General features: G+C 40.2%; 1 protein-coding gene across 1 annotated transcript; it reads left to right on the top strand.

The window, feature by feature from the left end:
• The first annotated feature begins 733 nt into the window (after window positions 1-733).
• On the top strand, window positions 734-5632 carry s100z (S100 calcium binding protein Z). Its single transcript, XM_021320082.2, has 3 exons — window positions 734-851; window positions 953-1125; window positions 5047-5632. Exons 2-3 carry the CDS (start codon window positions 985-987, stop codon window positions 5200-5202), a joined length of 297 nt encoding a protein of 98 aa, XP_021175757.1. The 5' UTR covers window positions 734-851; window positions 953-984; the 3' UTR covers window positions 5203-5632.
• The last annotated feature ends 10735 nt before the right edge of the window (window positions 5633-16367 follow it).

Here is a 16367-nt window from a genome sequence, read left to right as displayed (position 1 = left end):
TTTCATTTAAGGACAAATTTATGTTTTTTTTTTTTTTTGTGTGTGTTCTTTTATAGTCAAAATGCACAAGTAGGCCCCGTTAGTTGAACTTTGTTTCTGTTCTGTAAGTCAAACTAATTTAATTTCTAAAAAAAAAAAAAAAAAAAAATGCTAGAGATGAATCTGATATTGGTCTTCATTGGTGGCCCAACTATTACTGAAACTATACATTATAAACGTAAAAATCCAATTTTTTGGTGAAAAAACACAAAGTAGCAGCTTTAAAGCAATCCAAAGCAAAAACAAAACAAAATTTTCCTAGTGGCGTAATCAAAGTCCAGAATTAAATCTTGAGATGCTCTGTATAGAATAATCTCTAATATCCCAGATGCTACACAAGTAACAGTAACAGTAGCAAATAATCTGTTAAGATCGACATAATTAGGCTATGTAATGATAGAAAAAGAGCTAGTAACAACATTTTGTGGACTGCAAAAGCCCTGTTTAACCCTACTGTGAAGTGAGTGGAACATTCATAATGAGCCGGGCCTCAACCTGTCCTCACTCCGAAGACGTTTTGCACAGCGCTGGAGTCACGTCTGGGATGTATCAAGTGATGCAGACACATGTGCGTAGGCACCTATGTGGCTCAGCCCCTGATGAACACCCACGGGGGCTCCTGGGTTACGCTGGTGCATGTTTTGTTTTTCACTTAACCGCACTGATTAAATCTGGAAAGGTGGACAGTTACCATGTGTTCCTCACCTGTGGAATTAATTATCTCCACAAAAGATAGAGGATCGTCCGTCTGGCCTCTCCTCATTTCTGTGCTAGGCAGCTGTGGCACAACGTTTGCACGGGATTCTAACGAGGTTAGAAAAATGTTCTCATATTTGAATGATCATGTTATTTTTGCTTCTCTTATATCATATTTTTTTTTTAATTAATGCATGACTGAATCGTTATTTTTCAGGAGCCTCTTGGAGTTGTTTCTCTTTCTGCAAAATGCCGAGCCAGCTTGAGGGTGCCATGGGTGCACTAATCACGGTTTTCTACAACTACTCTGGGAACGACGGAGATAAACACAAGCTCAACAAAGGAGAGCTCAAGCAGCTCTTGAACAGCGAGCTCACGGACTTCCTCACGGTAAAGTAGATATTTTCACGCTAGGGTTATGGATGTTATCGCCTCTCCGGTTTATTCTGTTTAAAATCAAAATTCTACCATTTGATTGCAGAGCTTTAAAATAAGAGCATCTTCCCGCTTGTTCTCGTTCTTACCCCCGTGATCTTGATTGCAGCAACTTGCTTATAGATATTTGGCTTTTTGGAGGAGGCGTTGTTTTCCTATCTACTGAAACGTTGAATTAAGCAATGATATTTTCAGATAATTTACTATTCTGACCTTGGGAGAGGAAATTGATTTTCACCGATTGCTATCCTGCAGTCAGAGTGTACCGGCTGCTCTTACATCATGGCACATCGAATAAAGGACAGGCAGAAGGAGATAAATAGGGTCATTTGAGATAAGTCCAGACGCTGGGTTTGTGTGATAGCGGTGTGGAAAGCCTGCAATTTCAAATGATTGAAACCAGAAACGGCCGAGGCCTGAAACCTCAGACACCTTCAGATGTCTTCCTCATTGCTGCCTATCCTCCTTTCATCCACATGGATGGGAAGCCTCAGGTGCTCATAAATCATCATCATCATCACCATCATCATCATCATGAGTGGCCTCATATCAACTCCAAATATAGACATGTCCGTGATGTCATCGCAGCCCTGTGAGCCACACTCGGCCCTGAGAAATGAGGCAACCTGGACATAACATCCACCGCCAGTTTATTCCAAGAGAGACGCTGGACCCATGAGACACAGAACTTCATAGGTTGCAATATGAGTAGTATAGTTACTGATTACGATGCTTATAAGGGTTTAATGTCATAGTAATGCATGCTGTTAAGGTTTCTTCTTTCTTTTAAGGCACCGCTTCTTGTTAAGAACATCACCACCACTAACTGTCTGGGAGAGGGGGCAAAGTTTCTAAGCATTTTAGATCTGTGGTCAGTGTAAAATCTCTAATATTAAGAAGATGGCCCTGATGGTCTTTGGGCCATAACTAGCAGCTTAGTTCTCTTAACCCTTGGACTTAAAGTGTTTTGCTAAAAGACACTGAAGTAATTTACAGCAAGTTCAGCTGCAACCAGTTATTTAAAATTACAGAGAAGCTCAAAATTATTCTAATCCCATGCTGCTTTTGATTCCTAATTATCTTTCAATTAGGAACTTGTTTCTGGTAGAAAATAACTTCAACCCCATCTATATTTGTGGATGACCTCCAGGTGTTTGAGGCTGGGAGGCCCACTTGCCATCACCCTAATCTACAGTTCCCTCCACAAATCGGATTATTGTCGGGACGCTAGGGCTACTCCGAACCATTAGCAATGCGTCCAGTGGGAAGACACATGTTGGTACAATTAAAAGTTTACTTTAAGCCTAACTCTGCTAGTATAACTATGTATATTCCTTCATTTGTTAAGAGGTGAGAGTTGGAACCCAGACAGGACTGTGGAAGGAGCATTGAAAGATGAACTTTGGGAACGAACACAGAACTTAAATACTGAGGCAGAGTTGGATAAATGACGAGCAAACCAGAAGAACTAATCAGACAAAATAAGCAGCCGGTGGGGCCGAGTGAAATGGGGAGCAGCTGAAGGTGGGAGGCTAATTAACACAGATCAGGTTGAACTGAGATACACAGAAAACCGCAGGGGAAAGAAATCACGGATCCTACAGAAATAATGCTAAATGAGCACAGAAAAAAACCCAATAAACCGAGAACTCAAACACAATGCACAAACTAATAAAGTAACACCTTCCTAACAACAAGGAGCTCTGGATAAATGAACTACATAAGGCAAGCGTCAGCATCACGACATCTCCAACATAAAAGCGGAATTCTGGCTCAATTTTAAGATCGTCTTTGTTTACTTTTATGAAATAGTTAAGTTCCTCTATTAGTATTTTTTTCCATCGCAGCAAACGCCTCTGTGGCCCCTCCTAGGCAGAAGCATCAGGGAAAACAAACACCTTCAGTTTTTCATGATGTCATCTGTTTTTTTTCTCTATGATAAACAGAAACAAATAAAAACACTAAATATGTGAGTAAGGCATAAAACGTTACTGAAATTGTTTGAAAGTTTTTTTTATCTAAGTTATTTTTCTGACAGCTCCAGAAAAGATTTGGTTCAACTGCCTTCAGGCCAAGAAGCTCAGTTTGCTCACATGTTTACCTTAGAATTGGCGCTGATGAAACTAAAGCTGGAGGCAAACTTCAAATTGTGCTCCAACGATGAGACTTTCTCCACCGCAAGTCATATAATAGTTCACAACTTGACTACACTGATATATTCATTAATAATAAAACCTCTGTTAGCCTGACTGTTCCCCGCTAGCGGTTGAACACCAGCTGATTGAAGCGGCATCTTCAGTTAAATTCTTGTCAAAATGTTCACTTATATCTGCTCAAAGAAATACATCTAATGTTGTTAGACTTTGCATATTAATATATATATTAGCTGCACAAACTATTGTACTTGGTTAAAAGGCATATTAGTTCAATTACTCATTTTAAATACCATCTAAAATCGTTTTTTATAGAGGAAGCTAAGCTGTAACTTCTTAAACCGTCTTGGTCAAACATCCAGCCTTCCAGAAAGTCACATTGCATGCTTCTACCATGCGCTATTATTACATCACAGAACCTCGTGTTTTGTGTTTTTGACTCTAGCTGCATAAAAGAAACAGGAGTAAGGCGCAATTTGACATTTTCCCCGACTGAAAAGAATCACCTTCAGTGTCAGTTTGGACCTTTGGTGAAATGTTGAGACTGCCTCCCAGGACAGCAGGCTAAAAATAGAAATGCGTGGGATCGGGCCATTCTACAGCAATTTCACTCCGACAGAGATGACAAACTTGTATCAAGCCGCTGCTTGATTCCCGTAATCAAACCAGAACCAGACAAGATGGCCCTGCAGAAGATGGTAATGGGAGCCATCCAGGATCAATTTGAGAAACGCTGCAAGAAAGAGGCAGTGTTGCCAGAAACTCCTTACACCACCATTTGGTTTGGCAGCATCAACAGCTCTACCACCACGGCAGGGACGCATCAACACCACATTTTTATAAACCGAGTACCCACATTTGAGTACTTAATGTCTTCTAATTTTCTACTTTGACTTCAGTAAACTCAGAAAAAGGTAAAAATCCCAACGTCATCCCAACGACAGACAACCGCCGATCATCAAGGACAATGTACTGGATAAGTGCCACTATTATTTTCACCCTGTGTGTGTTGTCCATGGACGTCTCTGTCCGCTGCTCCAAAGTTTGCCGCAGAGCCAGCTCCTGAGGTTTCCCACGGCTGCAAGCAAACTCTTTGAAACTCTGCATTACGTTGATTTAGATGTTTTATCTAATCGTTAGCCTTAAAGGTGCTGGACTTCACCCTCATCTTTGCAACTTTCCTGAGCATAATTGGCAGTCTGCTTCACTTTGGATAAACCTCCACTTGGCTGGTAGCACTCCTCCTCTACCCTCATACTCTTAAGTCAGGGAAGAACGTCACACTGCATCTCAGGTGTTTTGGTACTTCTTCTTTTCTTGACCCATCTTGCCAATATTTTGTGCTGCTTTACTGCTGTTTTCAGGGTTAGAGTACGTGTCCGATATATTATGGGGAAAAAATACCTTCAAAAAACAATAAAAATAGCTCACATGCTGGAGTCGGTGCCAGTGCATCCCCACATTAGACCAGTGAACAGCTTTCTGCCTCTTCCTGTTAAGAAGCTGAACTGAAATTCTTTTTGTTTGAATCATATCAAAAAATGCTAACATAGTGCTTACTTTCTGATGAACAACGGCATAAAGGATCCTTTTAATTGGTGAAGGAGGGATTTGAGGGATCGATTATTACTGGGTTTCTTTCTCCGTTCCAACAGCTTGAGTGAAATCTAAGCAGGCATTTTGTTCATTTTTTTTTTTTGTCCTTGCTTGTGTTTGCTTACAGTCTCAGAAAGATCCCATGCTGGTGGAGAAAATCATGAACGACCTGGACTCGAACAAAGACAACGAGGTGGATTTCAACGAGTTTGTGGTGTTGGTGGCAGCTCTGACCGTGGCCTGCAACGACTTCTTCCAAGAGCAGAACAGGAATGCTAAATAGACATCTGCAGCCAATCCACTGGAAACCAAATGTAAATCTCAAATCTGTAGCGTAATCGTTCATTTCTCCTCTGTTGCATAGACGATTCCTCCCGCCCTACCTGCTTAAAATAGATAGGCATAGAGTAGTTGTTACTGCTAATTAGTCCTATGACATTTCCCTTTAAAAACACTGTTGTCATCTAAAACCGTGTCTGTGTCTCTATTAGCATTTTTGTCCCAACAGATGCCTTTGTCGACGTTCTCCTTCTTCCTCAACATTAAATGTCAAATGTATAATATCTGATATTTCCCTGATGGTTCATTAGGCAGGAAACATTTTTCTCCCCTGTCAGTTTAGCTCCTAGCTCCCACGAGAAATGTTCTCCAACCCCCTGTGCTGTGCCAGGTTAGAGTCATGGAAAAAGTCTACGAGTTCGCAATAAACATGTCAGGTGTTTCCTTCTGTGGTATGTTGTAGCTCTTTTTTAGATGCCTGCTTCTTTACTGATGCGTTTTATTTCTATTTTTTATTATTATTATTGTTTAAAGCTACTGTCAAGTGTTGCGTGACACCATGTAAAACCTAAATCTGGTCAGTAAACCTACTGCATCATCTGCGGCATAGGAGCCTTCCTCTTCTTGTTTTTTATTAGACAGATTGGTATCTGGCAGCCGACTGGTAAGAGTTTATAACAAATGAACGAAACAGAAGCAGGAAAATAAATCAAGGCATAAGATCGGGTAAAAAAGAGAGAAAGAATTAAGGTCTGAAATATTTAAGATGCTTATGAATCAGTAATTAAGAATTAAAAACACAAGCAGCAACATGAAAAATGAATTACATTTTAATCAAAGATTTGGGACATACCATAACAAAATTAGATTTTCTAACAGGCAAATATTAAATCTTCTTTCAGTCTTAATCTAATGAAACGTTGCTCAAGGCTTCCAGATCGTCTCATTTTTTCAAATGAATGACATGATCATTCAGAAAGAAGGCGTGACCTTCTATTTGTGATGTTCAGTTAATGGAAAAGGACTTTAAGGTGTGGCTTTGAATAAATTAGGGAAGGCCTAAATATTTACTAAATTGAGTTGAAAAGAAGCAGAAAATCTGATTTGCACATCCTTATGTTTGAATCGCCCAGGCACCAGAGTTGTGTTTTGTCTGGAAGGGTTTTTGAGGTTTTTAGTAAGTTATTAACTCATTATGGTGGGGGAGGCCATTGTAATTTATGGCATCTACTTAAAATGCCCATAGTGGAATAATCATACGAGAAATAAATGTGGTTAGTTCTAAAACTGCAGAAAGACCATTAATTTACTTGTGGCCATCGACGAGGCTCTTGCACTGTTCAAGCAGAATAGTTGAGGACATCTTGCTAAATTAGTTCATTTAAGTTGTTTTTCATTGTCATGCAGCTGGCTTATGAGCACAGTCCATCAAAGTTCAGCGGGTTGAGGCAGAGCTTTGGCAGGACCTTTGTGAAAACTATTCAAGTTCAGAAATTGTGAGGCAAACCAACTTCTTCATTATCCAAATGCACCTTGTGAAATGCACCAGTACCACTGGCATTATAAATGACCCACATCATAATGTCGCCACCTCTGTGCTTGACAGTTTGTGCTGGGATCTTAAAAGTAAAAATCTTACTTTGACTCCTGTAAAGATTCTTATTCCTATGTCTGGACACATCTTGTAACGTTTCTCTAACAGGTCCATCCATGTTTGAAGCTGAAAATCTCTGTCATGTCTGATGGTAACAGCGTTTATCCATGTTTTTTTTTGTTTTTTTGTTTTTGTTTTAGAGCATCCTTACCTATTCCATTCCTTTCATCTCAGGTTGACGCTTGGTGTTAAACATTTGAAACTTTAACACACTTGTGTGTTGTAGCCGGATCATTATCCTAAACTGATTAAAATCATTCAAGTTTTATGTCGTAAAATCATTTTGCCTACAAACAAATACAATGCAATCTTTCAAATTAAAGCACGCCTATGTGTTAGAACGAACCAGTCGAATAAATCATTAAAAGCTAAACATCAAAGTGACAAGCACGCCGATGATGAGTGAATGTAACGCCCTAACCAAAGCTAATGTGTGCACATGGAGGTTTTAATCTGCTTTCCTATTCTGGACACCTCTCGGGGCGAGAGGCCTCGTGTTTTTCGGGAAGTAACTCTGCAGCTTGTACCAGTGATGCATGGCGATCGCAGTCCTCACGGACCACCTGGGTCCTGCTGCCTCAGCCAAACCCGCTGACACGTCTTCCCCCCTCAAGCAGCGATGCTAATGTTCCCAGCTCGGCGAGGACAAAAGTGACTCGGGCTGTAAGGGTTTTCCTCTGTAGGTCCATTTCCCAAAATACCAAAAGCAGACGGCTAATTTGCACTGACATTCTCCGTTGGTGACGTGGGAGAAAACTATTGAAATTAAAGTGTGAGTGTGATGCTTTTATCCAAGCAGATGGTGACTGCAAAAACCCTCCCCATTACAATGCAATTTGTCCGTGATTGGCAGCAATCAAACAGGATAATCATCCGTGGGAAGATGCCATGAAGTAATTACGTTTTTTGTCGCATTTATAAAAAGGTTGTAATCAATGCAGAGCGTCAATTCATGATTTTCAGATGTGGATATTTATATTCTCACTCTTATGATTGCTATCCTCTTCCTGTGAACGTCACGTGCAGAAGAAAGAGGAAAAAAAACAACTTCTGGTAGAGTTTCCTCTTTCCTGAAGATCATAAAGTTTTTAGTCATGAACGTGTCATTGCTTCCTGTGTCACTATAATCATCTTGTCTGTGTGGGAGGAAAATTACTCCAATTATACAGAAAGATCATGAAACAGTTTAGACAACAATGTTTGCACCTAAATTGCATATGCAACAGTTTCTAACCACGAAACAGTAATCTTAAAGCTGCTGATAGAGTGCATTCCCATCCCAAATTCTTAGAAAGAGAAAAGCTAAGGAGTCAATTTGTCTCCACAGAATGGCTCGAGGGATACGATACTGACGCACAGGAAAGACGACGAGTCGACTGAGCACACAAAATGTTTAAATAAGTTGTAAAAGATGTTTGCAGCCACAGGTTAAAGAACCAAAGTCTGACGTTGTGCAACAGAAACCTGCATTCTGTGAATGCTATAAACACTTACCAGCCACTTTATTAGGTACACCTTTCGTGCGCTGAGTTGGACCTTTTTCACCCCCATTTCCTCTGCTTCTTTGGAGGTCAATTTGCAATGGCAAGGTTTCTTTTGAATATTTTGTGTGGAGCTTCCCTCACTAATATATTAGGTTTAAATATTAAATTTGAGTCATTTTGTCGTCATTGGCAAAGCAGTCCCCTGTTGTTTTAGTTGTGAGTTTGATCTCCGTCTTGTCCCTAAAACCTAAAGTTTGCAGCTCATTTAGAAATTTGTATTCAAATCTGTTTGTTTATGTGGCGCCAATTCACAACAATGCAAGACACTTTACGAAATCAGTTCTTACAAACACACTGGTCAAAATGTTTACTACTTAAGAGAACCCAGCAGACTGCATTGAGTCAGTAACTTGCAGCATTCACTCCTCCTGGATGGAGGTGGGGAGGAGAACTCCCTTTTAACAGGAAGAAACCTCCAGCAAAACCAGGCTCAGTGTGAACAAGCCTGTCACTAATGACTGGGGCTAAACAGGACAGAGCAGAGACACAAGAAGAACACAGAAGCGCAGGTCTAGGGGTACTTTCTGTGTTAGAGAAAAGTGAAAGGGTAATAGTGACTTCATCTAAGTAAGAAGCATATTTAAGAAGATAAACACTGAGCCAGTTTTCAAGTCTAAGGAATGAATGAAAACACTTATAGTTAGTCGAAGTAAAAGCTCAGCCAATAGCTATGTCTGGGACAGAAATAACCCGGAAGTTAACCACTGAAAGACAAGCTCAAGGGTATCATCAATAGATGAAGAACATGAAGTTGTTCAGCAGAAGCTTAGCTGATGTCCTCCTCCAGAATCAGAATCAGAATCAGAAATACTTTAATAATCCCAAAGGGAAATTGTCCTTGATGTTATCAGCCGGCCAACAGTTCAGAAAGCATCTGCAGATGTCAGCGGGGGAGGAGGGAGCAGGGGAGAGTTCTGAGCTCGTTCCTAACAACAATCCAGGAGTGATTAGATAGGGACGGCATAGACCAAATACTTTATTTGTTATGAGACAATCTGCTCTGAATTTCCTCTCAGCTTTAAGTCTTTTGCTGGCTCCAAATGGCGAATCCAATATTCCAAATTGTTGGGCATTTCTGCGTTTCACTTCCAGATTTTATCCCATCTCCCCTTGAGTTCAACCACCAAAGCCAGACTGCGTACCAGCACAGCCAGCTTTTCGGCTCTGCTCCTCCACCTTCCAGAACTGTCCGTTCACCGCCTTAGTGATCGCATCATGCAGCCGGTAGACTGATCAAGGCCAAATGGCTACCGACATCTGCTGTATTTGCTGATACACCAAAAAGTAGAAAGTAGAAATCCAAGTATCATAAATCCAAACATGTAACGTTTCAACGTCCAGGAATGACATAGTCGAAAGACACACCGTTTTCCATCCAGGAACGTAAGGTGTATTCCACGAAATTAGTCAATCAGGACCGGACGGGTCCCCTTTATGCTGCCTACCCATCGAAAAAATTTTATCAATAGCATTGAGAGACCAGCTTACCAGATCCATGGTTTTCAGAGTTCGGATGATATGAAGAAAGTGCTCAGAAAGACAAGACATAGCAAAGCAGGAAAGGGGGAGGGGGTGGGTGAAAGCTGGAGAGAAGAAAAACACGACTGTCCTCGAAGAGAGACAGAACAGAACAGAATGGTGTCACATATGAACAGAACACTGTTTTTTCATTCGTTATATAATGCCAAACTTGATGTATTATCACTAGTAATTTTGTATTAATGCACATCTATATTGAGTAGAACTGTATTTTTTTAATCCTTTCTATGCTTTTCACAGGTGGTGCTATCTTGGCATCCTCGGAGATTGAAAAAACGCACTGTCACTCAAATCACGGTGGAATATTTGTGACCGTGACATACCAACTGGACCAGGCCTGGGCCTACGAACATGCAATAGCTCTAAACATGCAAGAACACCAGCCTTACGGTTGCAAAAATAAACCATATGTATGAAAAAAGTCCTTTTTCAAAATTCCTGACCTATCAAAAGATGCGAGTGAAAATGTGCTTTTGAAAAAATGACCACTGACTGATAGCTTGCAGTGTAATGTGAAGATGTTTTTACAATCTCCTTGGCACAGTTTGTAAGTCACTTCTGGGCTTCCGGTTCAGGTAATAATGGCCGTGCTTGAGAATTGCTCATAGTCTGCTATTGCAAATGTTTTGGTGGATGTCAAGAGGTCATCACGTATTATGGGTCAATTGCCCCAATGTGTTATACCAAGAATACAGCATGTTTTGCACGAAAATGGTTGTATACATGTGTTTGACTTTAAGGGCTTTATCTTTAAAAGGGGTAAATTTTAAGTCCTATTCTGGATTTAACAGGGAGCGATTGAAGGGAAGCTAGAACAGTAAACATATGATCTCTGTTTTTAATTTTCATCAGAACACTTGCTGCCTTTTGGATCAGCTGAAGGCTTTGAACTGCATTTTAAAATATAATAGAAATACCTTTATTGTCCCACAATGGGGGAATTCGGGCATAACATTTTGTGGACTTCCTCATAGGAAAGAATTACAATAGTTCAGACTTGAAGTAACAAATGCATGGACTAGTTTTTCAGTGTCACTCCTAGACAGAATATTTTTCATCCATCCATCCATTCATTTTCTAACCCGCTTAATCCCTCATGGGGTCGCGGGGGTTGCTGGTGCCTATCTCTAGCGTTCACTGAACGAGAGGCGGGGTACACCCTGGACAGGTCGCCAGTCTGTCCATCATATTTTTGAATTTTGGTAATATTCTAGAGGTGAAAGAAGGAAATCATAGAAACCTGTTAAAAATGGGATTTAAATGACATGTCCTGGTTAAAAATAACACCACCGTTTTTTACTTTATAGCCAGAAGCCAATTTAACGCCATCCAGAATGAATTATTTACTAAGTCTAAGTGAAGTGAAGTGAAGCAATTAAGCCATTAAGATTCTTTCTTTAATGAATTTGGTCCAAAGATTATAACTTCTGTCTTGTCAGAATTTAAAAGCAGTAAATTCAAAGCGGTCCAGGTTTTGATGTCCTCAAGACAAGCCTGTAGTCTAAGTAACTGATTGGATTCATCAGGATTTATGGACAAAATGTCTGAATATCTTCATAACAGTGACCAGCTGGTGAGTGGATTTAAGGTAAAAACAGGCCGGAACCACGTCACTGGACGGGCGTTGAAGTGGCGCAGTCCTTCAGCAGCAGTCATGCTGATGAAAGAGAAAACTTTGCACACCATATTTGGTGGAAGATGTCCTGCACATCATTTTCCTGTAACAATCTATGTCGACCCTTCTCAGGCCCACGCCACATCTCCTTTGGTTCTGTAAAAATCTTGGTTTATTTTGAAAGACCACACGTGCACGGCACTGCTGGTTTGAACAGTGATTCATAAAATCGAGAGGGAGCGTTGAGAAGAATAATCTTAGAGGTTTTAATTTGGAAACAATTTGTAAAACAGATGACTGTTTTCCCAGAGAGCTCTGCTCCCCTTCCCCCGTCCATTTCCCACCATAAATGTCAAATTGGGTTGGGTTAGGTTGTTTAAGCAGCGGTGCTCCAGGCGATTTTGCCTCCGGCCTGTTGTACAAGCAGAAGCATTCCCTTCAGAGTGCTCCTGGTTGGCCTGAAGCACTGTGTGTCTTTATTGGTGTCTGCACTGTAAGCTCTCTTGTTGGGGCCAACTCCTGGAAGCATTTTGATATTTTTAGAAACCCCGGTAGCAATGTGAACGTCGGAACATTGTGCATTTTAGGAATCGCAAATGTTTGGAATGAAGTTTGGATTGTGGTACAGTCTTTACATTGCTCTCACTTGCTTCTTTATGCACATCTGCGACAATCCTTCATGAGGTAGCATCAAAAACAATGAAAAAGTTGACTTCTTTAACTAAAAAAAACTAATATTTCAGCTTCCTTCCACTGTCTGAAAAAGTTTTGTTTAATGAAAACTGACCTTAGGAGTAACTAGAAGGGTTTACTTTAATTGAGTGGAGGGTGGGGGGATTTAATGATGGACTGATGCGCTCTCTTGTGTCTCCAGATTTTTTCCACAACACTCAACCCTGATCCCTAAAGTTGGTGGATTTAGAAACGTGTATTTTTGTTTGAGAATTCTTATCAGGTCCATTTGTTTGGAAAGAAATGTTTAAGTGCCGTGCTTACAGGTATAATTGCAATACATAAATGAATGAACTGCAGCCGTTAAACAGGAAAGAGCCGTTAAGTGTCGGGCCCATTTAAGGTTACGAGGACAGTTTCTCCTTCCTTCGTGTGTCATCCATCCAAACGAAGCTGCCACCTGTGACAAATGTCTTTCAAAAATGCCTCCAGCCTTTATCTCCCACATGCTGGCCGTTCTTCTGTTTCGTCACTTTGTGCGTCACTGCTTGTTTCATAACTCATTAGGAATGACCTGTATATTTCTCCATCTATGTGTGTGTGTGTGTGTAAAATGCAGAAATGCTTTCATTTTCTTGGCCCCTATATAAACTGCTTGATTAGTTGGTGAAGAGGGAAGGCAAATGGAATAATACAAACTCCTACATGTGGAGTAAAGCACTCAGGACTTGTTAAACATTGGCAGGTCTTAGGATGACAGCATCTTTCTTTGCGTGCTTTGACAATGCGGGTTCTTCATTTACCCCCACTTTTCCCAAACAGAAAATAAGCCAGCCAAAGCCCACTATTTACCCACTAAATATTGTAGCAAAACATTTTTCAAATATTTTTAATTTCATAACCACAAACATAAATGTACTTCATTGGGATTTTATGCCACAAACTAGCTTAAAACGTTAAAGTGGAAGGAAAGTCATGTCATTTTCAAAAGCTCTGTCAAAAAAAATATATTAAGAGTTCAGTGGGCATTCATATTCAGCCTCTTTTAATCTGTTACCCCTAAATAAAATAAATGACTACCAGTTTGAGAAGCTAATTAATTAGTAGAGTCTAATCTTAAAGAAAATCTCAGCTGTTTTGTGGAGGACTTAGAGGCTTGTTAGAGAACATTAGTGGAGAAACAGCACTGTGAAGTCCAAGAACGCAGCAGAAATATTTCCATAGAAAACTATGGAAATATTTCAAGCAAAGTTAGGTTATAAAACAATATCCAACACTATTCAGTGAATAAAACAACTGAAATCTTATGAAAAAATATGCATCCAAGGAGAGCATTAACCAGAGAAGCAACTGAAAGGCTTATGGTAACTCTGTGGAGATGCATGGCTCAGGTGTGACAATCTGTGTGCAGGATTATTGCTTGTCATGAACTCCACCAATCTGGCCTTTATGAAGTAGTGGTCAGTCATTGCTTAAGGAAAACACCGTTTTTAGTGAATGAAATATGCAGGAAAATTGGGTTTGTAAAGTGCATAAAACTCATTGTTGCATTGTGAAACATCACATTCACACTTACTTGAATGCAAAAGTGCTGGAAAAAATCCATTACAATAAAGTGAATAAAAATACATATAACTAAAAATGACTTAGTTATCATGCAAAATTATACAGCAACTGTCAGATGACTTCTGCTTCATATATATGTCACATTTAAGACAATATTTTAACATAACACTCTCAATAATAAAGCAAAAATCATTTTCAACACAACTGAAAACGGTCAATTTTGTTATGAAATGATTCTCGTAAAATATGTCTCTGTCTTCTATAGTATAATTGTCAGCTGTGCAGTGTTATGTAAACAAGTCCACAAAAAAAAGTGTTATTATTTTTGATAAAGTAAAAATTATCAAAACAAAATGTATGCTGCCATAGTGCAACTTATTTGGTTCTATTAACACTATTCAACAAACTATGACATGTGAAATAAAACTCAAATCTCAAGGCTGATCTGTAAGGAATTGCTATACTGTTGGTTGATTTATATAAAAAGCATGCCATAAAACTACGATGTTATTCACTTTTCCCCGACTTCTGGGGGTAGGGAGAATGATGGATGTCTTGAGGTCTGACTGAAGGGCCAGTTACCTGAATCTGGAGGATGTGGCGCTAACTGGCTGGAGAACTGAGGTGTATGCGGGAAGTGTGCAGAGGAATAATTAAAAGACAAAGGGTGAGACATGTCTTGCAGAAAAGGAGGAAGACGTTCGTGCAAAGTTGTAAAAGTTGGGCTGAGGTGGCTGTAGACTTCGATTGTATTGTGGTGTGCAACAAAGAGAATGTGAAATTTGATTAAGCTGGACAGAGAACCGGCATTGAGAGCATTTGCACTTCATGCTCTTGCTGTGCTGCTTGCATCTTCAACTGAAGATCGATGTCATCCATCTTGAGGGCACTGCTGATCTTTTCAGTAAAGAAAAGATCAACATCCTGCTTGGTCTCTTTCTACTCTGGGCAGATGTAGCTGTAAGAAATCAAATGCAAAAAAGAAAAAAATGAAAAACAACTGGTGGAGGTCAGGAATGAAAATCTCTGAAGTAACGCAATAGAGTAATGAAATAGTACAAAGTAGTAATGAATATGTCAGCTACAGGAATAAAACAGTTTACAAGTGGTTTAGCAAAGCCTAATGAAAAAAATTATGGTTCTTACTTCCAGAGGACTTGGTGGTTGTTGAGCTTCTTTCAGAAGTCTCTGCAGATGAGCTTTTTCTGAAGGTACATGGAAATATAGATAGGAGAGAGTCAGTGGTTGTGTCATCTGGTGAAGGCAAATAGATCATAATATTCTATATTGTGATGTATTAGGTCCTGCCTCAACATTTATTTGCATTAGTTTGTACAAAGTTTTTACATTATCCTCCTCGTTGAAATTTAGCAGCCCCCGACACGGAACAAAGGAGAAAATGTGAATTTATGTGTGGTTCCACTCACTACTCAATACTTGGAGTTGGTTTGTGGCATCAGATTTTATTTCCTCCCCCCTATTTGAATTAAAATAACCCCCACAACGCATCCATTACTCAGAGAAAATGAGTAGCCCCTCGGCATGGATTCCCTTCAACTTCAACAACGTTACGCCAGTCAAGGCGCTTCTTGTTTTTCTTCTTTCAAAGAAAAATTCGGGATTCTGACAAAACAGATGGGCTAGCAGCAGCTACCGTGCGTCCTCCTGCGCTGCCATGTTTATTTTGGTTCAGCTGTGTGCTCGGCAGCGATTACTTTCATCACAGCTGGATGTCCCGCCTTAAACCGTAATACTACCACGTGATTGGCCCGAACCGTTTTTGGTTTGGTCACAAACGGTTGAAGCGGGAGCGGGACAAGATGGATTCTCGTGTGTTTGTGAATGCACAAATACCACAAGAATTCAGCTTGCAGGCAAGGTTGCTATAAAACAGCAGTTGATGCCACAACAGCCACTTCTGTTATTGATATATTTTGCCTGCTTATACATTGCTTTAAGGCATTTCACCTTGCATTGGCACTGGATCAGTGTCCGCCTTTGTCCCCACTCTGCCGTTTCTTCAGATTTGGTCATGAAAGCCGAACGGATTCTATATAAGAGCCTACATATTTGGCTTGAATAGAGTTGTCATCCGATATATTAATGAGGTCTAAAATCATACTTTGCAGTACTGTCACAGCTGTCGCCCATCTTGCTAACTGCTATCACATTTATTGTACTTTTTGAAACTATCAATCACCTATCATGGTTTTGGCTTGATGATTGACCCCTCTTCTCGATCCCCATTTGCCTCCCTGCCTGTCTGCCAGCGCGCCCACCCGTCCGTCCGTCCGTCAACCCATGCACAAACACACTCAGAGCTAAGGGTAACTTGGAGTGATAATATCACATAGCAGGCATGTCTGGACGGTGGGAGGAAACATGGGGAAAACATGCAAACTCCAAGTAGCAAGTCCCTGGCAAAGCTTCGAAGTCTTAATAACTGTGCCGCTGCCACTTTTGATGCGTGTTTTGGATCATTACCCTGTTAGAGCATTGAACTTTATCCAAACTTCAGTCATCTAGTCAGGGATTTGAGGTCAGCTTTAATTTAGAGGTAGTCTATACCTTTATTATTT

Source organism: Fundulus heteroclitus, chromosome 8 (assembly GCF_011125445.2).
Source record: "Fundulus heteroclitus isolate FHET01 chromosome 8, MU-UCD_Fhet_4.1, whole genome shotgun sequence".
NCBI lineage: Eukaryota > Metazoa > Chordata > Actinopteri > Cyprinodontiformes > Fundulidae > Fundulus > Fundulus heteroclitus.
This window is presented reverse-complemented; position numbering and strand designations above follow the sequence as displayed.